Below are 26,502 nucleotides of genomic sequence, written 5' to 3' on the forward strand. Positions count from 1 at the left end.
TTTTTGTTTCACCCTCTTTTATTTTTATTCTTCTGAAATTCATAGAAACAGATAAAAAACAACAATCATCTCCAGAGGCATATCAGTCTGGTAGAATGCATGATCCAGTGTGGGTGTATAATATATATGTTTTTCCCCTCATTCTTCCCACTGGCTTTGACATCTTCAAAGGGCCTTGTGCCAGTACTGCTTCACAGCAATCATATTTGGACTGAATAAAATAGTGGAGGTGTTGTACAAACGAAATGAAAGGATGTAAGCCTGAGCGAATCTCTATGAAAGCAGAGATATGTGAAGGGCTTTGCATTGAATGCTAAAATCCAGCAGTTTTGACAGACAGGGAGGACAAATAAGAGATTGTAAAGAACATGAACTTTTTTATTATTTAAGCTTCATTTATAAAATGAAGATCGTTCTAGGTCTATGATATTTCTGTTAAAGGGTACACGCTTTCAAGTACAGTCAAGTACATAGACATAACTGGACCATTTTACCCACATAAAACCAAGCTGATTCCTACAAAATGAAAGCTGTCTAACTAGATAGATAGATAGATAGATAGATAGATAGATAGATAGATAGATAGATAGATAGATAGATAGATAGATAGATAGATAGATCATGGAAATGTATTTGAGTTTGTTGTTAGAGTTAGGTTTGTAAGTTAGAGATAAAGATGTTAGATAAACAAAAGTACAGATTAAAAATTAATTCAGTATAGGGCCTTTCAAAATAAAAAGCTGCTGAACAAAAAGGATGTTTCTGATGTATTTCAGTGCTATTCAGAGATCAGTGAAAGCTCTATTTACAGCACTGTTCTGAGATCAGACAGAGCTGTCTGAGGGCTTCACTGAGATCAGCAACAGCTGAGATCAGTAAAAGCTGCAGTTGGGTTGCTGGTCTGAGATCACTCAGAGATGTTAGAACACTTTAATTAAAATGATTCTTTCAGAGCACTTTGCTCAGATTAGTCGGAAAGAGTATTGAGTACTGGCTACTTCACTGAGATGAGTAAGATCAGCTGTGAGAGGCTCTAGCAACTGTAAATAAATATGGGCTGATTTAATTACTGTAGCTGTATAGGTGTATATCTTCATGTGTATATCTCATCACTATGCTTGTGGGCTGTGCAGTGATTCAGAAATGCTATTTAGGAGGAGATTGGAGTAGGTGAGGACCATCAGTCAAGTAGTGGGGGAATGATCCAAAAAAAAAAGCCTATTTACAGCTGCCACATTAAGTGTGTGTGCAAATGTGTCCAATCATGTGCATGTCTAACTGTCTTTTTTCCCTTTCTTGTCCTTGGTATGATTATCTGTAGCTATGCATTCAGCAATATTTCACAAGCGGCAACATAACCTTTCTATTATGCCACAGTCATCATAAATATCAATGTCACAGTCCACATATGTGCTTGAGAAAAGGGACTTGAAAAAAAAAACTTATGCCCCAACCCCCGCCCCAGCTGCCTTAAAGCACTAATCCCTGCAGAAAAAAAAACAAAAACAAAACAAACAGTACAAGTCAGAGCTAAAGGGGATGCTATTTTACCTCATGATTGATTTGATATCAGTTGCTTTTGGGACTGAGGAGAATTTGAAAAGTTAGTGGATTTGATTGGCCAGATGCTCCTTTCCTATGCTCTCTTTCTGCTCTAGGTCTCTGTATATATTTTTTTCAAGCCTCTCATACACAGAGGGCAAAGGAGGGTGAAAACTAAGGGACTCTGACTCATGCATATTGATGAAGAGCATTGTCTGTGACAAGGTGATTTTCAGCATTTTTACTGGCAAACAAAATAAGCAAGAAGCAGCACGGATAAATCCTACATAGATTATACTCCCCACTGCAGTACGACTTAATTGGTAAGCAATGCCCTTATTGAACTTAGAGGGTAGGAAATTATACATACACTATGCAACTAAACTGTGACCAGTGTTACCATGGAATCATTGCACAGCATACCAACCTGTCAGCAGAGTCTTGCTTCTGTGTATATATTTTAGACGCATCCCCACCCCCTTCTGTCCTTTTCTTTCACCCACCCATATTTTCTCTCTCTTATACATTCCTTTATGGAAGATGATCCATAAATACCTCTGAGACATTAGTCATGGTGGGGGAGGTGACTTTCACCATGGTCAGTATAAATACTTTTCAAATACTATGTATTTTTAATACCACCATATACCAAAAGACAAATATATGGTCCCGACCAAAAAAAATCTAACCTCTGAGCAGAGACAACATTGGGCGCATTAAAGTCATTGCTATCAGCATATATGAATATGGCTGCTTGGTCTTTAGCTTAGTGCCCCATGAAAGTCTTAGTATGGTTCTTGGGGCATCAGAAACATTGTAAGTCTCTATCTACGCCTTGTCAAAGCAATTGCTTTGTTACTGTTTCCGCTCTACTGCTGCTGTAATACTGCAGACCAGAGGAGCCCCCCTCTGTGATTATCTGCAACTGTGCAGCAGTGTGGCCTTCCTCGCTCTCATTGAGCTGCAGCAAAACCTGCATAGGGCTTTTACCCTGACAATGATACACCCATTGTGAATGGCACAAATTCATCTGCTTTTACCATCAAACAAAAGCCTTGTTTAAAATGTGGCCTCATACTACAGAACACCCATAAAGTACTTAAAAGCCATCTAGAGGCTTTTAAGTATGGGAACCGGAAGCCCAGCTGCACAAAGGCTAATTCTCATATCTCAGGTCTCCTTCTGCCACCCCCTGGGGGTGTTTTGTTTTTTTCTGTCTTTTACATCCTCCGGACTACCTCTCTTTTGGGCATGTGATCAAACAGTGGTAATCTGATCAACCACACGTGTGCTGTCCACCATCTCCACGCACTCAATTTCCTCCCGGTTTTCTGCAGCATTCTTTCTCTCCCTCCGTTTTTTCTTGGAGGGGGGCAAGAAGGTAAGCAGGACAGGGAGAATGGCCAAACAGTGGAAGGCGGTGATGATGGCGGTGAGAAAGAGGCACCTGAAGAGCGTGCGGGTGAGATTTGAGGGCACGGCCGCGAGAGGGAGCAGAGCAGCCCCATAACACAAGTAGCTCTGAAGGGCAGGAACTCCATGTCGCTCCAGAGCCAGTTTCACCCAGTGTGTACGGGTGGATTCCCGGCCTAGAGCGAATGCAGACACCAGCGGCGCACTGGAGTCTACAGCATAGTTCACGCCATAGATCAGACACAGCACTGAGACACAGTCCAACTCTACCCGCCACAGGGTCATGAAACCCACCAGCCCGAACTCAACAGAGGCTACTGTCACAGTCAACCAGGCATTCACCAGTGGGTCAGCTGCCAAGAAGGTGGAAAAGAAGAGCAGAAAGACAGCAGCGATGCAAGAGTTTTTCAGGGGTGCTCCAACAGATGAAGCATAGCGGTCCATATACACAAAGGATGGATTGAAGATGATGAACTTCACCCTGGAGGTCAGCGATAACTTCCTAAGTGTGTCCAGCAGGATAGACATCTCCTCTCGTTTGTTTTCTGTCGTCTTGGCCACTAGAAACATACGCGAGGCTACCACATCAAATTCCCCATCCGCACGTTTGGCAAAGATGATATCATCCGAGAAATGCACATATCGGGGTAGGCGCAAAAAGCCAGACCGCAAGCGCTCTGTGAAGTTGCTGCGTGACAGGCTAGTGGTGATGTTCAGCCCGTGAAGGTAGTTGAGGTAACTCTCAAACCAGGAGATGCGTTCAAAACCTTTGGTGTATTCCAGTAGGTCCTCTTGCACACTCATGTTCCAGTACTCAATGGATTCGTAGATGTAGAAGCCAATCACGGGGCTGTAGCTGCTGAAATACCGCTGCTGTGCACGGGTGTATGCTATAGTGCTTGTTTCAGTGGCAACCACATTACTAAGATCTGACCCTTCACTGACCTGAAGGTAGCCCATGAGGGCAAAGGAAACATAAACCAGGTAGAACAGAACCACGAATGGTTTGACGTAGGTGTTGGTGATCCAGTCACAGTAGTACCGCTTCATAAAGGCTACCAGCAGGTGACTCTCGTAAGCATGTAGTGGTCCTGCTTCTGTTGCCTCCTCATTGTAATGTGTATACATGAGAAAACGGTACCATGCCGGCTTCTGCTGAAGCAACTCAGGCTTTGGTACACGCCTGCAGAATAGACTGTGACGGTAGTTGTTTTCCAGGTAGCCGGCAAACACCAGGTTGGAGCCGTAGAAGGTGAGGATGTAGAGGTAGTTGAAGAGGACTGAGATACAGGCGTTTCGACAAAACAGACGCACAGCCTCAATGTTTGTGAAAGGACTGGCCCCGATGCCGAAGGTGACCACGTGCAAGGCTGTGCTAGCTGTGAAGGGCATCATACAGTCAGAGAACACAGCAGCAACCCTCTCCTTCACATGCTGGTCCTCACGGGTCCGACGCCAAGACGACAGCATCTCAAATGTGCCAAACAAGCCATGACCTGGAAGAAATGAAGAGAGAAAATGTCTTTCAGTGATTTATAAACGTGAATTGGAATGGTCTAAGCATAGCTTGGAATGATTTTGGCAGGCAGCTTTTTCAAGTGACATAAATGGCTGCTGGGAAAAGAGGAGACGTAAATAATTGGACAAAACGGTGACAAGACAGTCACTCTGCAGCTGCATCGCAACAATGGATGTGAGGGAAAAACAGATGCTCTCTTTCTCTGGCTCTGGCACTGCTTTTTTGTGACAAAGCTACAATAAATCAAAAAGTGTTTAGCATGCATTATAACATTTATACAACCATCAATGAAATCTAATTCTAATCCAATTCAATTCAGTCTATACATACTGTAGCCTATAGAAAACACCATTCCTAATTTATAGATCCTCACCAGTGCAATTTACTGGAAAATCAATATAAAATTGATTAATAAAGAAAGGATTCAGTCTTTAAATAAGCCAAGCCAAAGAAGCCTCTTGGCCACCACCACCTCTATTTACAGAGCATGATCTAACTATAGCCCACTCTTTTCTCCTCCATCTTCACAGCTGATGAATTTGTAGCTAAATAAATCTCAGTCACACTCACACACGATAGCCACATGTCATGTAAAATTGATCTGATGAAAGGAGAAGCCTTACAGATGTGAGGAAGGCTGACAGCCCCTGTAGCCTTGGGACTTTATAGAAGCACAGAAGCCCAAGACATTAGGCAAACTGGGTCAACCTACTTTTAGAAGTTGACATAAAGGAACCCGGGGTTCAAGTTATCATGATGAAGCTAACACTCTTACACCATAACATGCATTTACACATTTAACTCATACTTTCACATTCTGTTGGTCTTTTTTCAGTTTCCACTCTAGCTTTCTACATCACTTGCTCATGCAGGCAGAGTGAACAGATGGCTCTCACCTACAGGGTTGCCACGGCATCAGTGACTCATCATTCATGACGGAGGTTCCCTCGGTCCGATATCGCCAATACTGCCTCTCACACAGACCTGGTATGTGTGCCCAGTACAATAGCAGAGTCACCAGACTGCACTGGTCTGAGGTCATGGCCTCCACGATTGGACTCAAGTGTTCTGATTTTCGGCGGAGCTGATTTTCGGCAGAGCTAAAGGTCTCAAATTAAACTAATGGGCAGTAAGAGGAGATTGTTGCTAAACTAAACAATCAAGGTCTGTGAGCAAGACAAACAAAGTGAAAGAGAGACTGTTATTTTATTCCCATGCTGTTTTCTCACACCTTTGCCTTCGCTCTCTGCCTCTACCAGAGATGTTTTCCTCTTACTGACTATTTAATTTCCACTCATCTCAAAACAAAATAAAGAATACCAATGTAACACACAGAGACTGATTCTCAGTATGCAATTCCTTTATCTACTGAACATCTCCCAAGATGCAGTACAGTCTTTTTCTCTTCATAAACATGACATTAATCTTAGCAATTATGGCCTATGAAATCTCTCCCTTCCATCTTTCCATTATCATCAGAGGACTGTCAGATGATCCCAGTTGACAGCTAATGTCCTTGTAATGGAGTTTGTTTTAAATAAAAGGCCGGTGGCCTACAGAGATAAGGCCTATTGTTTTGTCAGACATCCGCTGCGTTTTACTCCATTCAACCCAGTATGAACAACCTGGAATGACATTGATATGCCGTGACACTGGGTTGCTTTGACAAGTTCTGTTTTACACTAAGAAAGTGCTCTGTAGGAGAGCTCTGTAAGGAGATGCTGTCACTCGGGCTGCGATTGGAAACCAGTGGGGAGATTTCTTGGACTGCTGATGCTGAGTGGCACAATTGCCAAGGCTGGGATTGAACTGTAGAAGCATTGCAAGAAGGACACAGATGCTCTTCTTGAGATAGAAATGCAATAGTAATTTTGTGGAGTGGGTGGCACAGGGGTCAATATAAACGCATCGTCTTTCAGCCTCCTTGTTTTTTTTTCCCCAAGCCCTTGTTTTTCTTTTCCATTTTTTTCTTCTCTTTTGCCCCAGCCCGTTATTTTCTCAACAATAGCCTCCTCCCACACGTGGCACTAATTGCTGTGTGTAAGAGATGGGCAACGAGAGCGAGCGAGATGGATGTGATCTGTCAGGATGCATGTATGCGTGTTGGTAATTAGTCGCAAGAAATCTGCTTGTGTGAATCTGTTCCACAAGCACACTCTTCTGTCTCATGGACAGAAGACAAAAGAAGGGGGTGGAATTCCTCTAAAGGCTGTCTGTTGAGCTCTATCAGGAATTCCTTTGATGTGGAGTGTTTCATTTTTAATGAAACACCTTGACAAAAGTGCAGTGCAGAGCTTTCCGGCCAGTCAAAAAGGTGTACTCATTTTAACCTGACAGTCCTTTAAAATACAAGCAGTCACGGTATGTAAATGGAAGAACAGAACGAATATGCAAACAGCAATGGCGACTAGTGATTAGAGAAAAAAACAGCACAAATCACTGGGATGATGCATATACCATTCAAAAGTTTGGATTCAGTTATTCAGTTAAAATAAACAAAATTAACAATAACAAACATTAACAAGCAATTTAAAATCAATTGAAAATTTTTGCTTTAGATAAATGCAGTGCTTTTAAACATTCTGTTCATTAAAGCATGCTGAAAAAAAAACAGTTTCCACAAAATAATCAAACAATAAACCACTGTTTTCAACATTGATAATAAAAAGAAATGTTTCTTGAGCACCAAATCAACCAACGCTATCTCACAACCAATTTGTATGTATTTTGTATGATTTGTCTACACTCCAGTGATGGGTAGGTTTAGGGGCGGGGTTAGGGGTAGGTAATTCGTACGAATTCATACAAATTGGAGAGCTTGTAAAATAAGTACGATTTAGCAAAAATCGTACAAATAAGTACAAGTGAGGTTGTACGAATTAGCCACCTCATAAAGTATGTACGAATTGCCATGTTTTTTCCATCACAGGAAAAAATTACATTTTAAAAATTTCAATAATATTTCACAAAATATGTTAACTAAAACTTTCAATGAACCAAACTTTTGAACAATATTGTACATTTTTGCATTATAGGAGGACAGGAAGGAGTAATAAAATCTCACCTAACATGACAAACGGGATGCCCAGGTATGTTGAATTGTATTTCCCTCCTGTGAGGTTGAAAATGCCTGCAGAGGTGAGTGTAGCAAGGCTGACGGTCACCAGAGCCAGAAGACCCAGCCAAGGCTTTGTACGCACACAGTCTCGCATTGAGCAGCACAGCATAGCCAGCGAGAGGCACACAGCCAGGCTAAAGAGCAGCGGTCTTTCTGATACCCGACTGGTCCTTTGGAAGTCTCTCTGAAGAGAAGAGGAAGTGAAGGGGTATAGGCTAAGCTCTGGATGAGCTTTTCCAAAGTTTTCCAACTCTTTGCAGAACAGTAGCTCCCAGGTGGCCGCCACCACTTCGTTCAGTGGGCTGGCCGCTTGCAGGTAGTATGTGAGTTGAAGGGCTCGAGCAGAACGTACCCCGTCTCTCCCTCCGCCTGCCAGGACTCCGCCCAGTTGGTGCCCAATGTAGGCCTCCCGCCCATCTTTGAGTTTGGTGATAGGGTAACGCAGAGGGGGTACTGAGCGGTTGGATGCCCGTGCTGATCTCATCTCCTCCAGAACCCGCAGGATGTCATCCACGATGCAGCTCTTGCTGTCATCCAACAGGCAGAGGTGGGCAAAGGTGTAGTTGAATCCCAGCATAGGAACCTGGATCTGAGTGATTGTGTTGTGTAGCTTGGGGTGGAAAAATAGGAATAAAAAATAGATTTTACTAATTATGTACAGGTAAATACAGACTAACTAAATTAGATTTAGTCAATGAAAAGATATACACTGCCATTCAAAAGTATGATCAAAAATACAAGAACAATAATAATACTACTTTTTAATTTGGATGTCTTTAAATGTATTCTTGTGATGGCAAAACTAAATGTTAAATAATCACTCTAATATGCTGTTTTTGTGCTCAAGAAACATTATTTTTATCAATGTTGAAAACAGTTTTGCTGCTTATTATTTTTGTGGAAATCTTTGATGAATAGAACGTTCAAAAGAACAGCATTTTATTGAAATAAAACATTTTGTGACAGCTTTGCTGTTTGTTTTGAACTTAATGAATCCTTGTTGAATAAAAGTATTATTTTTAAGAACAGGTGAAATGCACTGACCATGTTATATTCTTGCAACTTTAGGAATACATTCGAATTAAAATATTTAATACTCGAGTAAACTTTAAGTATGTGATTATGTAAATATTTCATTGCATATAGTTTCAACTATCTTGTTGCCAGGCAACAAAAAAGCATGTCGCTGAAGGAAGAGTTTGCCAACATTTTTACTTCCTGTTTAAAAACACAAACACATCATCAAAGAAAAGCTTTTCGACTTTCTTCCAAGGCAATCCATGTGAGAGGAGGATTGACTGTCCTCTGAGGTCAGTCTCTCTGTGTTGTTAATGTCAGACTGATTAGACTGTGTCAGACTCAGATCACCGGGGGAGGCTGCCTCCTCCAATGCGCCTCCGACCTCCTCGAGCAGCAAAGAAATGTCAGACACACACCAATCAGGCCTCTAATTGCTTAAGCTTGAGAATTAACCCTCAGTTGGAGACTAAAGCATGACATCTGCATGCCCACAGTCTCTGACCTAGACAGACGCTCCAAATGGACTTTCTGCTCTTGCACTGGCTAACAATAGCTGCTCACATAAAATTCAAGGCATTGATGTTTGCCTACAAAACCACCACTGGCTCTGCACCCCTTTACCTAAATTCATTACTTCAGACTTATGTGCCCTCTAGAAGCTTGCATTCTGCAAGTGAAAATCACTTGATTGTGCCATCCCAAAGAAGCACAAAGTCACTTTTACAGACCTTTAAATTAAATGTTCCCTCCTGGTGGAATGACCTGCCCAACTCAATCCGAGCAGCTGAGTCCTTAGCCATCTTCAAGAATCGGCTAAAAACACATCTCTTCCATCTTAGCACTCACTGTTCTAATTCTATTCTTAAAAAAAATATAAAAATCTAACTTGCTTTCTAATCTTTTTGTATTCTATCTGTTTTCTTTTTATTTATTATACAATTAACAAAAGCAAAGAAAAAAGACATCTTACACTAGCTTGCTCTATTCTTTTTCTATTCTATCGGTTTTCTTTTTATTTCTTATATTATTTAAAAGCCCTTGTTACGTGTACTGCATTAAGCTAACTGAGACTTGTTATAGCACTTGTATATCATTGCTCTTTTGTTGTTTTTGTTTGCTTCCATTGTCCTCATTTGTAAGTCGCTTTGGATAAAAGCGTCTGCTAAATGACTAAATGTAAATGTAATGTAAATGCTCTTTATGCTTTGGAAACAAAAGGCATAGAAAAAACTATATATACTACACAGAATATAATCACCTCAAGTCCTTTGAATACAATGCATTGTGAATATTAAAAATTCTTAAGATGTGGTTGCTGCTCACAGCTCAGGCTTAGTTCAGTTAGCTTAGGAAAATTGAAATTAATGTTTCCATTTAGAAAGGATGAGTCTAAATGCACATGAAGTGAGTACTTTGCATTTAATAATAAAGTGTCTATGCTAGCAAAATGTCAATATGAAATGCGAAGCCACAATTTCATCTGCATTCCACAAAAAAGAGGTGAAGTGCTCATTTGGTTTTTGCCTGAACAAGTACAGTAAGCAGAAGTTGCCAGCATCATATTTCATGTTGGTGGTGTGTGGTGGAGTGAATTTTGGATCTTGATTGGGAAGCTGTGTTACAGCAAGATAAAGTAGGCCACAATCTAACACTCTGACCGACACATTGGATGAAATTTTTCTAACATTAAAAAAAAATATGTGATCTGGGGAGAGCCATGGGAAGAGAAATTTCCTTATCCAGTTAATATCATAGCACCTGTATCACAGGGGAGTTAAAATTACAGATTTTTTTTTTTTTTTTAGTTTTAATGGACAAATATATATTCAGAGTTATTGTCCCCTTCCTGAGTACTGGGACAAAAAATAAATAAAAAACAAACAAAATAAATAAATAAAATAAAAGATTATGGATTACAGAATTATTTACCATTTTCTCACTTACTATGGGACTACTATCAGATACAATATTTAATTAACATACATTACATAAATATTGATTAATCAAGCATTTTGACAAAAATAACCATACTTATTTTTCCTATCACACATGTATTAAATGTAATGAATTTATTTTCTTTTTTGTATTTCTATAGCTATAGGAGCAACTTAAAACATATAGAAAATTATCTAAAAGCCTCAAACAAGTTCTTTACAATTTGTGCAATGAGTTATTCACATAAAGTTGTGAATGTAGCCAAAGCATTACGTAAATCTGTAAAATAAATAAATGAACGCTATAGCAGAACCTGTGACTTTTTTGAACTGATAAAATATGAAAAGAAGGACTTGAGTATAAAAACTGATATTGATATTACAAAAAAAAAAAAGTTTCTATGCAAAAAACTAAAAAGCAGGACTAAGTTGTTAAGCCGAATAAAAGAATATTAAATTAACCCATATTTCAGGAACGTGTGATTTTTTCTTTACTTGATGTAGGCCTACCTCTGAAATAGAATAATGGAATTAATAGAATAATAGAAATAAGCTTCAGGGAAAAGTTGGATTCTGCGAACAAGTAGCTAAATTAATAATAAAAAAAGAAAACCTGCTTCATGGAGTCCTGACAACATTATTTCAACATTTTAAACTTTGAAACAAAGCAATTACTCCAGAGAAAGTTCGCTCACCTTTAAGACTGAGTTAACGTGGTGAGGGTCCAACACGCTCCCCCTGCGCGAAGTCACGATGACCCGGCCATATCTGCCGGGTGTTTGCAAATCCGAGTAGAGCGTGTGTTTGGATCGGTTTACGGGGAACAAACTATCCACCAAGTTACCCTCGATCTTCGCCAGGCTGTGTTTGGGGGCTAACAGGTACTCCACGTTTTCCTCTATGCGGTATCTGCTAAAGCTCGCGCCCAGCAGGATGGAGATCAGCACGGGCGCGGAGGCAAAAAACACCGGGTGATTGGCGACAAAGTGGCCCAGTCTGTGGAATGACGTCCTGAGCCCTTCGTGCAACACTTGTCGCAACATCCTAGAATGCAGCAACAGCGCAAGGGCGATGAACCAGCATCAGCATCAGAGATCCGGAGCATCAGTGTTCAACCCACGCAGCTGGATAACTGAAATGATGAAGCGTTGCGTTGAATCTCATCAGGTCCTTCTGGGTCAGAGACATTTTGTTAGTACTGCATTTACTTTACTTTTAAGAAAAAAGATAAGTCAGAATGAAAATGCATTCGAAACGCTGCAGCGTTGGGCGATTGTTTGCATGTGGCAATATCAGTGTGCGCGTTATTCAGAGACTTTCAAAGGGCACGACTTTTCTTTCAGTATTCTTTCAGTAATTTTGGGGCGCAGTCGGTTGAGGTTCGTATTTGGCGTCGCTTGTAGAGTTAGATAACCTGTAAATACCTCAAAGAAATTTTAAACAAGACGCTGAAAGGGTTTGTCATGTGCAAATCTATAATTAAGTCATAAATGATGATTTATCGATGTACCATCGCACATCGAGAAGCGAAAGTTGCTATGGTTATCTACTCAGAACAATGTTATTTCTGTACACGAGCGTGTATTTTAGTACAATTCTGAATTTGTAATCTAACTTTAACTGAAACTTCGTTTGAAATATACACTTATGTAAAAATACGTACTTTTAAGAACCCTCATTTGTTTCGATTTCCTTTGGGGTTCAAGTCTTAATTTTGGGGTCAACATCCAACCCCCCCTCCTCCCCACCCCATAATTTGCACCATGGGCAATTCACTTTTTAAGGGTGTGACAGGCTATATTCATAGACAGAAAACCCCTAAACCGGCACGACGAGGTGAAAAGTGGCAAAAATCAGTCTGGTTTAAACTGTGTGTTTTTTTAACAGGGGAAGAAAGGTGGTTCTGAATTATTACCAGTCACGTCTTTGCAGTTTCATGCCATCTGAGAGACCCAATTTCCATAAATGCGTCGTTGATCCAAATGCCAGGAATTATATGCTCGTTTCTCGTAATAGAAACGAATCACTTTTCTCTTTGAATATCTCCACAGCGTCTTAGAAAGGATGAATCCAATACATATCGGTGTATTTTAACAGTGAACAGGTCGTGTACTTACAAACAGTTTCAAATACGCAAATACAGTTTTGTATATTCCATTATCTATGAGGTGCGTGTCATTGATCCATATTAATCACGTACCGCGCCCAGCACGACCGCTCTCCGTTGTTACCAATCTGAAAACACGAATCTCCACCACCAACCCGCGGTGCAGAATACGTGCGGGCTCCGCGCAGCTCCAGCTCGGCCACTTGTGTGCATTTCCGTACCGAGTTAAGGCATTCGTTTACTGCGCAAGGCAGGTCCACACAAAATATTCACAAACGAACGCGATGCGGCACTTAATTGCTCAGTTACGGAGCTGATTCAGAAGTTCCAGTTTCCCGAAGAGCCGGCTGGTGAATGCCGGTGGTGCCCCCACCCCCATTACACCTAATCACGGGAATGGGGTTGTGGAAACGCGAAAGGAAAGCTTTTCTGATTGGTCAGTTAACGTTAGACCATACAAGAGATAATAACACACAGAGAGACAACGATTATGTGACGGAATGTAGGCTATCTGTGACAGCCTGTTAAAAACTGACGTGTTATAGAAACTGTTTGCAATTAATATGCTAATTTACACATACAATTATTGTGTCAGTACACACAGAGTACAAGCACTTTATGTTAGACAAATTACCACCGTTAAAACAAAACGAATACATTTTGCAAACTGATATTTGCCTCTACAGAAGAGGAAAAGTGCTCAGAACCAAAGCCAGACATAGGCTTGATTCAGCACCATGGACAGAGATGAATAAAGTACCACTTTTGGTCTTTTTGGAGGATCTGCAATAACACTTTTGTAGATGAATTTGAGGACCACTAAAAGAACAGTTCACCCAAAATGAAAACTTGCTCAAAAATTTCTCACCCTCAGGCCATCTGAGATGAGATTTGGTCAGGTAGATGAGTTCGTTTTTTCATTGGAGCAGAGTTTGATCAATTTAGCCTTAAATCATTAGCTTAACGATGGATCCTTTGAAGTGCATCAGTTTGAAGTTAAAAGCATCTTAATGATTAATTTATTACAAACATACAGTTTTTCGTTTCACAAGATGTTAAGATGGACTGGAGTCATGTGAATTACTTTGTTTTTTTTTATCATATACTCTCATTCTGACGGCCCCATTCACTGCAGAGGATCCATTGGTATGCAAGAAAGTAATGCTAAATTTATCCAAATCTGTTCTGATGAAGAAACATACTGAGTGTTTTCAGCAAATTTTCATACACAACTTTCTATTCTTTTAAAGGTTGGGTAAGCGATTTCAATCAGGACCACTTCCGTCAACTATATGTATGACAATTATATTGCATACAGTTAGTGTTGGCGGTATGGTTATGTTCTGGGCAACACTCCACACGCCTGTCCATGCAGCCATGCTTGGACAGAGCGGGGAGAGCAGCAAGACAAACCCTGATGGGGTACAGAACAGAACCATTATATGCATACATAATTACAATTCACAATTACATGAGTTTGTAAACGAAATGTGATAGAGACTGCTTCCAATGAAGAGACTGTAAAGAAAGAACAAAGTTAGATCGGATTACAGGTTCAGTTGGTGGAGTTGGGGTTGGATGAGGGAGTTAATTGCAAGCAGTGATGCGATGGAAGAGATGCTGAAGAATGGGAATTTAAATAGACTGCATGTGATAGGTGTCAACACTGGATTGGTACACATCAGGAACAGCTGACTGTCAGCTGATGCAAGCGTGACTAACGTGGCCTGACTGAACTAACGCGATGCTGAATTTCTGGTAGCCAATGCTGACATTTGAAATCACCAAAACAAACACACGCCTACCCCAAGAGGGTCTCGCCCCTATTTTGATAGCTCCGCCCCACACATACGTTCGCAACCCAGGCAACGATTAGTTCTGTGAAACAAAGCAAAACCAATGTTACACCGTGTCTACACTGGACACGAGTGGCGAGGTGTGACAAAATACTATAGAACTCATCATAATCAGTGATGCTGTCTACACAATAGATATATATACATATCTATGGTCTACACTGGATGCGGCGCGGTGCAGCAGGACACAACAAATCCCTGACAGAAAACTGCTGCTGGGTTCTATTTATGACGTATTGACACAAATTTCAAATGATTTTCAACGGTCGCTTTGTCGTGTCCAGTGTACTAGACAGACTTTAGCTGTTGTGGTGCAGAGATGGTGATACTCTCCTATCGAGAAGAAACAAAGCAACCTCGGCGTCCAATCACAGGCCTTCTGCTTCTTGAGTTCTCTCCAGTGCTGGAAAGCTGATCTGATATTTAGACGGGTCCTACTTCTTGCCTTATTGCCTTAAGCCTTCTTTTGTTCCGCAGACATTTTCCTCTTTTGTTTTTTATCCGCGATTTCTATCTTTCTGTCGCTCGGCTTGGCTATTGTCCGTGCTGTGCACTGAACGCTCTCTCCTCCACATCATGAGTAGGCACGCCCCTTATTGCTGATTGGCTAAAAGTTTGTTTTGCTACTCGGCCCGAATCAGTTTTTTTCTAAAGTGTTTTTGAAAAATCGCTTACCCCACCTTTCAGTCAATATACGTTGTTAAGTTTACCATGATTTTTTTTTGTCTCCTTTTGATGTGCTTTTGGTATTATTGGCACATTTGCCCATCTTCTCCCTGAAAATGCACAATTCTTACAGTTTGTATCCTTCTGTATCCTTAATCATGGCCAGGGTTATACTGTCCCAGATCTCTTTGAATTCCTCAGACAGACAGTCTCTGGCCGACAGATCATTTAATAACACTGTAACAGGCTGCTGGAGTGCAGGGGCATAGCTCTGGATCTACCCATGCATGTCTAATAAAAAATTGAGGCCATGATTGAGCATGGCTCCCCTACCTGGACTGCTCCAGTGCCTTCTGCTTTCCTCTGAGAGTTATTTGATGTCACATATCCAAATTAGCACAACTATATTTTACATGTGGTTTATTGAAATCCACAGTGTGGTTGTTCAGATGGATTTTATGTTTCTTCTTCCTGCCTCTAACCTTTGACCTAAGCTGTAGACACAAAAGCAGGACTTGTAATGATCATCACTGTTTTATATGGTTATTGCCATGGTAACCATTGCTGATGTCTCCTGTAGCCCATGCTTTGCCATATCGTTTCAGCAAACCGACAAAGAGTGGTTTCCATGGTTACAGCTTTAGGGCACCATTGTGACTTCACAGCTGAAAGTGCTGGTTGTGTTTAGTGTCTGTAATACCTGCCTGAATAAATGTTTGGACTCATGTTGTATTATTGCTTCTGCAGTATATTGTGCTTGCAATACATGGAGCAAATAATGGGCTTGATTCCTAGGGAATGCACAGGCAAAATATCTTAACTTGAATGCAAAAGTTGCTTTGGATAAATGATTCTGCGAAATGCTTAAATGGAAATATAGAAATGTGAAAATGCAACACAGAAAGTGGAAAGTCTAGGCTGAGTTTATTTTGGGAGACAGGATAAGAACTTAAGTTTGTTACCGTAAAAAGGTAGAGAAGGTTCAGTTTTCACAGAGAGGTGGGAGTATGCCTCTGGTTGTTTGGTCTCCTGCAGTAAATTTACAATAGTTTCCGGAAAGAGTCAAAGATCAGAGCTCGAATCTTACTTAAGCTGTACTGCGTTCAGAGAAAATCTGAACTGAATAAGGCTCAGTTTGCTTGCTGTGCAGTGGAGTCTGGGGAAAAGTTGATATGAGAGAAAAGAGGAGGAGACCTGGATTGAGAGGAGAGGAGAAAAAGAGATAGAGTGAGAGGGAAAGAGAGTAAGAGTGATGGCAGGGAGAGAGAGAAGGAGAGAGATGCAGAGAAAGGCAGGGCGGAGAGAAAATGTGAGCTGAATGTCAATGATGTCATTTTCCTTCCCTCAGTCTTTATCCTTATTTTACCTCAAACTTTTTCCAAATCATTTTCTTAATCAAATTTAATCTTGTTTACTAGGAGAATTTTTTTAATTCTTGGAATTTCTTTTTATATTTTAGAATTAAAATTATGCAAGATAATATTAGATAATGTCTTTAATTCTATATTTAAGTTCATTTCTATACTGTAATATTAAGGTTTGTCTTGTTTTAAGGATAAACCTCACCAAATTTTGTTAGGGTTATGCTTAAAACAAAGAAACACATACATAAATAACATAGATAAATAAACATTGAGATATACAGTATTCTCTGAAAACAAGTCTTAAAGGGATAGTGTATTAAAAAATTAAAAACCTCATCATTTACTAACCCTCATGTTGTTCCAAACCTGCATGCTTTCTTGCCTCTGCAGAATGCAATATATTTTGAGGAATGTTGGTGCTTAGCAGAAGAAAGCGAGTCATACAGGTTTGGAACACCATGAGGGTGAGTAAATGATGAAACAGAATTTGTATTTATAAGCAAACTGTCTCTTTAAAGGGGTCATGAACTGCCTTTGTTTTTTATTTTGTACTGTATGAGTTCAAATTATAATGTTATCAAGATTTTTACATCAAAACATCATAATTTAGAAGTAATACACTATTTCCTGTCCTGTTTTGACCCCCCTCATCAGAATGCTTTGTTTGAATAGGCGTGGTGGATTGTAGACTCTTGATGGTACGATTGGCTAACAGTTGTTGTTTAACAGCCTACGTCCTACACAGATGGACACCGTTGTGATTTAGGTTAAAAACTCATAAATACTCAGCAGAGTTTCGTTTTGTTATTACAAAACGATTTGTAATAACAGACAAAGCAATAGTGATCACGTAATGAAAACAGTTACTCACGTGGCGCGACATCAGATCCAGTCGCCACAGCATTATCTTTTCATTTCAGTTTTTCTGAAAATCCTGCATCGAATTCTCAGTTCATGACCCCTTTAACACTACATACAGTGTTTTTTTTTTTTTTTTTCAAATGATATTCAAGGTCTTTCTTTCACAAGCTTTTTTCCCTTCAGTTTACTACAGACAGCTTTCATTGTATTAGCTCTTGCACTGTCTGCCAGGATCTCTGTCCCCATAAACCATACAGTACAGGCATTGCCAGACCTTAGTGAGTTCAGCAGCTGCAGTAAGCTATTTTTGTTCATTTCACTCTGATTCCCTGCCTTACTAGTCACTAAAAAGTTCCCAATTAAATTTTTTATTTAAAAAAATAAAAAAATTCTGTCAGTGGTACTGTTATACATCTACTCACTGATTCACATCAGCTCGTATTTAAGTAGGGGGATGACTGAAATTCATAAACTATCTCTCCACTCCTACATCTCTCCATCTGTCTGTCCTTATGACAATTTCATCCCAAGAGGACAAACACAAATAAGGGAGAGATGAGGGTTATGTGCATTCACAATGAAGGCACTTCATATCTGATGGCGGTAGACTATAAAATCACTCTATATGTCTCTCTGTCTTTCTCTGAAGGTGACAAAGTCAAGATAACTGAATCCAACATCAGAAGGAAAAATCTGTAAAGCGACAGAACAGGAAAGGATGTACACAGTGAATGGGAAATTATACTGTTCTGACAATATGAATCCTGCATCCTGCTGACTCAAACTGGGCACAAGAATTACATGGTAATCCTCACCACATGCTCACAGGAAACGCTAAACATATTTACAAATGAGTCAATTCAGGAATAAACACACAAACACATACGGACATATTCATATAAACTGGTCATCTCCATGTATTCTATATACAGTATATATATTTCCAGTGTATATATGTATATTAAAGGTGAGTTTAGGGTTAAGATTGGAGTGAGGCGTAACACAGATACATTATGCATTGACATGCTATAGATCACTGCACACTGCATTTCCAAGAACTAGCATTTTCAAACAAATATTTATGAACACCCACAGTAATAGTATATTCAGCACTTCTCTTCTCTTTCTGAACACTCTGAATTTTTCCTTCCTATCCCTCACTGTTCAGCTCCCTTAACAATAATCTTTAGAAAATAAGCAGAAGACTTATATTTCTAATATTTGTTTGTTTTCCTGGCTCTGCAATTTAAAGCAAAAACATCAGCAGAGGCACAGTTTGAAAAAGTGCAGTAAAAGTTGTTTATAATAATAGCAATGCTTTCATTGGCCAGGCAGTTAGATTGAGCTCAGCGGAGGCAAAACGGTAATTTAGAGGGAGATTGAGACATCTGTGCAAGTAGCACTGGGAACACTGGACCAATGAGCCAAAGAGTGTCTTTATCTTCTCTGTCCTTCTCTTTTTTAATTACAGTCTATATAAGGATAGCTTAGATATTAAAAACAATACATAGCCAAACATATATGGACACCTAAACACCACATTTGTATGTAATAGTTTAATATTTAATGTCAAAACCACTGGCATTAATAAGGAGTTTGTCTTCTCTTTGTTTTGGTGTTCCAGTTCATCCCAAACTCTTTCATTAACAGGCCATTTGGAACCAATTTAAGAACAAAATTTAAATTGTTATTAAAATTGAATTTATTTAATTATTTTATTTAATTGAAATTAAAATATTTTCTTGAAATGATTATACGCAAATTAATTAATCGAATTAATCACAATTATTTGCACATATCAATATTTGAATAGATTTCATTGCAAATTCAAACACACAAAAAAATCATATGGTAGGAAAATTACTGTATTTGCAAATGGGTTGCCAGTGTTATCCACAATGTAATTCTGAAACATTTTTTATATGTTTAATTCATAAAATATTAACATACCAAATTAATACATCAAATTGACCACTATAGTAAATTTTCTCATATTTAATTTACACTGCCATGTAAAAAAGAAGAAGAAAAAAAAAAAGATTCCCACTCTGAGCAATTTACTTTCTACGGAGCCCCGCACATGACATGCAAGAAAGAATAAATAAATTGTGCACACGATTTACTAATTCGTTCCCTCAGTGTACTAAAACATGCACACGATTACTATTGCGTTCCCTCGATTTACTATTGCGTTCCCTCGATTTACTATTGCGTTCCCTCGATTTGCTAAATCATGCGCACGATTTAGCAAATCGAGGGAACGAATTAGTAAATTGTGCACACAATTTATAAATCGAGTGAACAAAATAGTAAATCGAGGGAATGCAATAGTAATCATGTACACATTTTAGTACACTGAGCGAACGAATTAGTAAATCGTGTGCACAATTTAGCCTACTATTTTTTCCTGCATGCCATCTGCGGGGCTCCGTAACTTTCGTGTAGCAAGACGTCTTTCCACTCAGCATTGCGTGCAAATTGCCTTAAGCTAATTTGGTGGTGGCATTATGAATGTTATATACTGCAATTTGAATGAGTCACTCTCCAGCTCATTGAGACAGTTGATGTCCTTGTTTAATGTGCCACATTTGTAAAAGAATGAGCCCAGAGCATGAAAAGGTAATCCACTGTCCCAGGAGGGGCCAGAAATAAAGGTCCATTAACAGAAAGCAATTAATGACTAATTAGTTAATAAGCAAGATAACAAACAGTGCATGATTGTGTGAGATATTGCAGAGTATGTACCATTTAGTTTATTGCACACGTACAGAGAGTGTGTAGAGCTATCCAGGTTGAGCTACAATAAGACGGATCGAATCAAGCCATTCATCACTGTAATTCACTTTCTTTCCAGAACCTTTAAGTCAGGCTAATAATTCACTGTCTTATTGTCCTATGATTAATTCAGGTTTGTTTGGAGGAGAGCATACCCAAAGGGACTGTCTGAGTGAGTCGATGAACATGAGCATTAAAGAGGAAAAGCGAGACGATGGATGGATGAAAAGATTGATGGTTGCGTGGAAGAGCTCTAGGGCTTTTCTGAGAGGAGACGTTACTGTTACATGATCCAGCAAGAAGCACATACAAAGGTATTTCACTCAAAAATGTCATGATACTCACTCTTATGTTGCTTGAAACCTGTATGTATAGAAGTCTGTGGAAAACAAGAATATACTTTTTTGGCAATTTATAGTAACCAAAAACACATTAAAGCACCATGAAAGGATTGTAAAAGTAGTCGATTTGACTCATGCACTGTGTTTCAAGTCTTCTAAAGCCAAATTATAACATTAAGTCATGAAAATACGAAAATTTAAGTCATGATTTACTGATAATCTTGGCCTTTCTGGTGACTAAATGACGGAATTAACTAAACGTTTCCTTCTTAACCGATGAATGTGTTAGAGTATGAGTAATTCTAGCATTTACTGTTTTAATTGGATATTAAAACAGTTAAATATGTAAATGATTCAGCTACACCCCTCACACACACATGCACAAAATGAATAATAAACTATTTGAATCATACTTCTGTACATAATGTGCCGTCACTTCTGCATTAGTCACCATTACTTCAAACTGTCATTTTTTTTAATGGAGAAAAACTACAACTGAAGCACAGAGAGAGAGGGAGATCTATTCTTACACAATGACTCAGCACATCCAGTCTTACACACACACACACACACACACACACACACACACACACACACACACACACACACACACACACACACACACACTGACACTCTATACTGTGCTTGTACATTACAATTTCTCTATCCTACTATGTATGTTTTTGTTCATCTCTTGGAAAGGTTTGGGTGTCAGGTTTGTGAGAATTGCTCTAAAAGCTTTTCAGAGCATTCGTAATCGGTGCATCTCTGTGTCAGTTGGTGCAATTCACTACTGCAAAGAGAAGTAATTGCGTAAAAGATTTGTGAGATATGAAGTCACAACTGCACAATATAAAGATGCAATTATTAGATATAAAGTCACAATCACAAGAAATAAAGTTGCAATTACAAAAAAGTAACGTGACAAAGTTGCACTGTGAAGGATTGCATTATTATAAAATGCTGAGATCAATTTATTATAAAGTCACAATTATGTGAAATAAAGTTGCAATAAATTAAAAAATTGCAGTTGCAAAAAAATTTTGACATTGTAAAATATAGGCACAATTTACAAGAAAAAAGCTGCAAGATATATAGGCACATTGTGAGATGAAAATATAAGATATTGTATTATAAAATAAAAAGGCAATTGCAACTTTTAATCTTGAAGATAAGAGTCGGATAAGAGTTGGAAACTTCCATTAGCTATGCTAATAATAAAATTTGTCATTTCTGTATTAAATTACGAAAGAATGTAAAACAGAAACTTTTTTACAAGTGGACTCAAAATACAATTTTTTTGTGTGTGTGTTCATTTATTAAATCGATTATCTAAACAGATCTCCTTCACATTGTTTACTTTACTGCATCAATATACTGTTGCATCAGTATTTTTTAAGACACAGTATGAGCTTTTCTGGCTCTGTTAAGTGTATCGATCAATAAAACTGACATAATCCAGATAATATAAGTCATCAGTATTTCTCAGCACGAAAATAACTGAGGTTGGGAGAGTCTGGCACACTGCAGTGCTGCTACATGTGAAAGAAAGAAAAAGATACAGAGAGATGGTCTTCTATTGTGCCTCTTCTTTCAAGTGAGTGGGCACACATTCGGCCCCGTCGCCCACCGCCTGCCACGTTATTTCACACCAGCCGCACACACTGCCAAGGCTGAGGTCATCAGGCTTTTCATTTGAAATTCCTGTGCATCGTCACACCAATGGCTGTCTTTGTGGGTCTGTGTGTAGGTGTTTGATTCTATGGAACAGCGTGACTCACACGCTTCCATAGAAGCTTCTACTTGCCTCATAGCTCAGCTCTGCATTCAAAGCACACAATAATCAAGTTCTCAAGGCTTTCTGCCGGTGACGATGCTCAATAGCACAGAAAACACAATAACAAAAAAAGTGGAACTCGGTTATGGGCATCAAGTTAGATCAGTTTTGGTCTGCATCTTAAAGATAGTTGTGAAGGTTTGAAATTTAACCTTCAACCCCTTTTCTCCTAAGTTGGGAGAGGACCATTGCTGTAAAGATTTGTTACTCCTAGACAGCAATGAGACAACTGAGATTTGATTGAGCAGTGAGATAAACTAAATAAAAACAAAATAAACAATGACCAATGAATTTCTGTTACTTTCATAGAAGTTTTTCACTAAAAATATATATAAATAAGTAGCTGAAGTGATATTTTTTTTTTACTATTTAATATATATTTATTGATATATGTTTTTACTATGTATGCACACACACACCAAGAATATATACATGTGCATATATACAGTGGAGATCAAAGTTAGAGCACATTCTATAAATACTTGATTTGTAATTGATATTTTCAAAAATATTGTTAATCTTCATTGCTCGAAATCACAAAGATTACAACTAAAATTTTGAAGAGTTACAGCTGTCAGAAATTAGTAAGTGTACAGGCCCATTCTTTTGAATGACTTCAGTGCATCTGTGGCCACAGGATATCACTAGTCTCTCACACTGCTCTGGTGTGATCTTGGTCCACTCTTCTTCAAGTCTTTTCCACAGTGCAGTGACTGTAGTGGGTTTCTCAACCATAACTTTGTTGCCAAGGATTTTCCAGAGATTTTTAGTCAGGTTTAGATCAGGACCCTGGCCCGGACATTTTATTATTTCAATGTTCTTAACTTCAAGGAACTGCTTTACGCGTTTTACTGTGTGACAGTGGGCAGTGTCCTTCATGAAAATTGCTGGCTGATTGGGCAATGAACACAGGGAAGGAACCACATGTTGCTGAAGGTTCTGATAAACATTTGCATTCGCTCTGCCATGCATCTGTATAAGAGGTCTAACTCCTGCTGCAGAAAACATCCCCCAAACCATGACACTTCCTCCTTCACATTTCACTGACTTCTTAACATTCTTGAGCTTCAGTCTTTCCTCAGTTTTATGTCAAACAAAAAGTTTCCCATCAGACCCAATAAATAAAATTTGCTCTCATCACTAAAGTGAACTTTGGACCTCTCTTCACACAACATGCTCCCCAACAAAGGTGAGCCGAGCTTTTTGATTCTTTCTGCCGATGAGAGGCTTGGTCACTGCAGAGTGCGCTTTCAGTCAAACTTCTCTTAAACATGCCCAGACAAATCCTTATACTGTTCATTGCTGAACTGGCAAGCAATTCCAGTTGCAGTGTTGAACCGATTCCTCATTGAAAGTCTTCTCATTATCCTGTCTTGTGCATTTGTCTTATGTGGACGACCAGCCTTTTTGGGGAAATCAAATGAGGCAGTGACATTGTAAAGCTGCAATATTCAAGAAATCATAGATTTGGAATGACCAACTTCTCTTGCAATGGCTAAAAGGGTCATCCCTTTGACCTTCATCTGTAGAACCTCCTGTTGCAGGGTTTCAGTCACCTTAGAGCGGCCCACATCTTACAGTCTCAGTGAAAATTGGAGGAATGCTGCCAGTTAAAAAGGATTTGTCATATAATTAAGGAAATTAGAACCAGGTGCCAGAGTAACAGCAATAACTTGTAATTTTGATCGGAGTTTTTTTTGTTTTTTTTATTATCTCATCAAAGTTTTTATACTGTGCTTAAGAATACGATTATTTTATGAAATATGCTCTCACTGATCTCCAATGTGTGTGTGTGTGTGTGTGTGTGTATATATATATATATATACACATACATACAGGTGCTGGTCATATAATTAGATATATACCAAAAAGTTCTGATTTAATTAGAATATCACCAAAAAGTTGATTTAATCACTAAGTGAAATGTGTATATTATATTCATTCATTACACACAGACTGATATATTTCAAATGTTTATTTCTTTTAATTTTGATTGAAATTAGAATATTACTTAAGACCAATACAAAGAAACGATTTTTAGAAATCTTGGCCAACTGAAAAGTATGAACATGAAAAGTATGAGCATGTACAGCACTCAATACTTAGTTGGGGCTCCTCTTACCTGAATTACTGCAGCAAAGCGGCGTGGCATGGAGTCGATCAGTCTGTGGCACTGCTCAGGTGTTATGAGAGCCCAGGTTGCTCTGATAGTGGCCTTCAGCTCTTCTGCATTCTTGGGTCTTGCATATCACATCTTCCACTTCACAATACCACATAGATTTTCTATGAGGTTAAGGTCAGGCGAGTTTGCTGGCCAGTTAAGAACAGGGATACCATGGTCCTTAAACCAGGTACTGGAAGCTTTGGCACTGTGTGCAGGTGCCAAGTCCTGTTGGAAAATGAAAATCTGCATCTCCATAAAGTTGGTCAGCAGCAGGAAGCATGAAGTGCTCTAAAACTTCCTGGTATATGACTGCGTTGACCTTAGACCTCAGAAAACACAGTGAACCAACACCAGCAGATGACATGGCACCCCAAACCATCACTGACTGTGGAAACTTTAAACTGGACCTCAAGCAACGTGGATTGTGTGCCTCTGCTCTCTTCCTCCAGACTCTGGGACCCTTATTTCCAAAGGAAATGCAAAATTTACTTTCATCAGAGAACATAACTTTGGACCACTCAGCAGCAGTCCAGTCCTTTTTGAAGCGTAATGCTTCTGATGCTGTCTGTGGTTCAAGAGTGGCTTGACACAAGGAATGCCACAGCTGAAACCCATGTCTTGCATACGTCTGTGCGTAGCGGTTCTTGAAGCACTGACTCCAGCTGCAGTCCACTCTTTCTGAATCTCCCCCACATTTTTGAATGGGTTTTGTTTCACAATCCTCTCCAGGGTGCGGTTATCCCTATTGCTTGTACACTTTTTGGACTGTCTTTTGGACAACTGTCAAGTCAGCAGTCTTCCCCATGATTGTGACTGAGAGACCATTTAAAGGCCTTTGCAGGTGTTTTGAGTTAATTAACTGATTAGAGTGTGGCACCAGGTGTCTTCAATATTGAACCTTTTCACAATATTCAAATTTTCTGACATACTGAATTTGGGATTTTCCTTAGTTGTCAGTTATATCATCAAAATTAAAAAGAAATAAACAATTGAAATTTATCAGTCTGTGTGTAATGAATGAATATAATATACAAGTTTCACTTTTTGAATGGAATTAGTGAAGTAAATCAACTTTTTGATGATATTCTAATTATATGACCAACACCTGTATATATATATATATATATATATATATATATATATATATATATATATATATATATATATATATATATATATATACGATATATATTCATGAATTAAATGATAAAGTAATAGAAATACAATGGACATATTTCGTATTACCTATTAACTTTATATTTCCTTGTTTACTGTGACCAGGATCCTGTCTAACATGCTTAAAACTGGAGGAAAAAGCATACATTTAAACACAGTCAATCACATTTATTAACATAAGTTTCATTGTTCTGAAAAATAAACTAATATACAAAGCACAATGAATCATTTGATCTACTTTTACTTCTCCAAAGCAATTTGAGAAGAAACATCTAAGAACTCAATGTATGAGCAATCTTTGCGAGATACAGTTTTTTTTTCTGTGAGACTGAATAAGAGATTGTCAGGCATTATCTAAAGGCATCAGCCTGAACCAGAGACACTTTAACTGTCAAACCGATTCACACAAACAAACAGCAGAGAATCCATCATGCCTTTAAGTCATTAAAAGTTAGAAACAACAGCAAACTATTGAACGAGGTGTTCCAGTTTAATACTCGCTGTTGTGTGTTTGTCTTTTGTACTTTTTGGGAACACAGTGACTGATCAGTCTTGTCAACATGATCAACAGTTACACGCCTTAACAAATGTGTCTGTGAGCACCGTGCTTGTAATGTTTGTAGCCATCGTGTTATGGAGGGTGGGCGTATGACCACTGAGAAGAGAAAAATGCCTCATTATAGCAGCTAATGGGAAGGCCTCCTAACACGAGCCCTTCGTGGGGGACCGGACATGGTCACCACAGCAACAATCACCACAGCAACCACCAACACAACTGCAGTGAACAAGACTATGATGATCCTGATATT

At 39.0% G+C, this 26,502-nt stretch overlaps 1 protein-coding gene and 1 long non-coding RNA gene across 5 annotated transcripts; one reads left to right on the forward strand and one right to left on the reverse strand.

Annotated features, from left to right (window-relative positions):
* LOC109077052 (patched domain-containing protein 1-like) lies at positions 1-13,092 on the reverse strand. Of its 4 annotated transcripts, none has more exons than XM_042752458.1 (4): positions 12,747-13,092; positions 11,242-11,716; positions 7,539-8,202; positions 1-4,451 (listed from the first exon to the last, which is right to left on the reverse strand). In XM_042752458.1, exons 2-4 carry the CDS (start codon positions 11,587-11,589, stop codon positions 2,800-2,802), a joined length of 2,664 nt encoding a protein of 887 aa, XP_042608392.1. In that variant the 5' UTR covers positions 11,590-11,716; positions 12,747-13,092; the 3' UTR covers positions 1-2,799. The 4 variants fall into 4 exon arrangements, with proteins under 4 accessions (XP_042608392.1, XP_042608391.1, XP_042608390.1 ...); XM_042752457.1 differs by having other exon boundaries at positions 11,242-11,719; XM_042752456.1 differs by having other exon boundaries at positions 12,462-13,092.
* LOC122142317 lies at positions 11,605-21,572 on the forward strand. Its single transcript, XR_006158524.1, has 3 exons — positions 11,605-11,737; positions 18,050-18,204; positions 20,309-21,572. It is a non-coding gene; the product is annotated as an uncharacterized LOC122142317 (long non-coding RNA).
* The last annotated feature ends 4,930 nt before the right edge of the window (positions 21,573-26,502 follow it).

Source organism: Cyprinus carpio, chromosome B24 (assembly GCF_018340385.1).
Source record: "Cyprinus carpio isolate SPL01 chromosome B24, ASM1834038v1, whole genome shotgun sequence".
NCBI lineage: Eukaryota > Metazoa > Chordata > Actinopteri > Cypriniformes > Cyprinidae > Cyprinus > Cyprinus carpio.

Bases quoted from the DNA above. Each gene is read 5' to 3' on its own strand.
- LOC109077052 (XM_042752458.1), bottom strand. From the start codon at position 11,589: ATGTTGCGACAAGTGTTGCACGAAGGGCTCAGGACGTCATTCCACAGA. The intron at 8,203-11,241 runs GTGAGCGAACTT...TTCCACCCCAAG, and splicing joins ACGTTAACTCAGTCTTAAAG to CTACACAACACAATCACTCA. The intron at 4,452-7,538 runs GTGAGATTTTAT...CATTTCTTCCAG, and splicing joins CATCCCGTTTGTCATGTTAG to GTCATGGCTTGTTTGGCACA.